Below are 1024 nucleotides of genomic sequence, written 5' to 3'. Positions count from 1 at the left end.
TTTGCTCCAGCACAGCTCATTGTCTTTGATGATTCCCTGCTCTGGGACATCCACAGGACAYTCTTGTCTTGGATAATCAGCCCCTTGTGGAAGGAAACCTCTTCTGGACTGCCCTCGCTGTCACCCATCACCTTTTGTCTAAAGATTGCTCATTTCTTTGCTSTTCAGGCTACTGCTATTACAAACTCCTGGCTGAGTTCAAAGCYGACGTGCTGGGCTGTTTCCACAAGTGTCGCAAACCCTGCAAGTAAGTKTGGTCACCAGGCAGTGAGGAAGGCTGGAAACTGTTCCTATAAAAGTTGGAGAGAGTTCACTGAGCAGGGCAAAGCTTGAGTTTAAGCTGAAATGGCATTCCCCACATCAGGCTGGAGCTAAGGGAGCATCAGGGCTGGCTTAGGGATGATCTCCCAAGGATTGGGCATTCCACATGGTGGGAAATGGGGGAACTTCACCATGGGAGGGAATTTCAGGGGTGTCTGGGGATGGCAGACCCGTGGCTCCTGCAGTGTCAGCAGCTAACACAGCCTCTCATCCTGCAGRATGACAGAATATCAGCTCTCAGCTGGCTACTCCCGCTGGCCCTCTGCTGTCTCTGAGGTAAGAGAGGTGTCCCAGTGCCCAGCACCACACCCACCCCTCATTTAGTCCTTTCTCAAACAGTACTAAACCTGCAGGAGGTGACTGTGATCATTGCACTTTCATTTCAGGACTGGGTTTTCTACATGCTGTCACAACAGAACAAATACAATATCACATCCAAGAGGTGAGAGCCCCTAAACAGAGACTGTGTCCAAACCAGAAACCATCCCAGTGGGGTGTGTGWGTGTTGGAAATGTCAGAGTTCAGATTAAATCATGGATGGGAAGAGATCAGGCATGTTGACCTGTGGATTTGAGTCAGAGCAGGTATTTACTGACACCTCAGCAAGGATGGGGATACGAGGGACAAATTTTGAAAGGGGTCTGATGCTGATGTGAAAACAGTCAATCCTTGGCATTTCTGTGTGTTCTGGAATCACAGAAGT

The 1024-nt window shown here is 49.4% G+C and overlaps 1 protein-coding gene across 1 annotated transcript in view; it reads left to right on the top strand.

Annotated features, from left to right (window-relative positions):
• The window catches only part of SCNN1A (sodium channel epithelial 1 subunit alpha), an 11376-nt gene that overhangs the window by 7950 nt on the left and 2402 nt on the right, over window positions 1-1024 (top strand). Inside the window, exons 7-9 of the mRNA XM_057380898.1 lie at window positions 42-247; window positions 540-597; window positions 708-763. Coding sequence (XP_057236881.1) covers window positions 42-247; window positions 540-597; window positions 708-763 — 320 coding nt within the window. The remainder of the gene's footprint in view (window positions 1-41; window positions 248-539; window positions 598-707; window positions 764-1024) is intronic.

The sequence above is a fragment of the Malurus melanocephalus genome, unplaced genomic scaffold (assembly GCF_030028575.1).
Source record: "Malurus melanocephalus ecotype Western Australia unplaced genomic scaffold, MMel_1.1 scaffold_476, whole genome shotgun sequence".
In the NCBI taxonomy this organism is placed as follows: domain Eukaryota; kingdom Metazoa; phylum Chordata; class Aves; order Passeriformes; family Maluridae; genus Malurus; species Malurus melanocephalus.
This window is presented reverse-complemented; position numbering and strand designations above follow the sequence as displayed.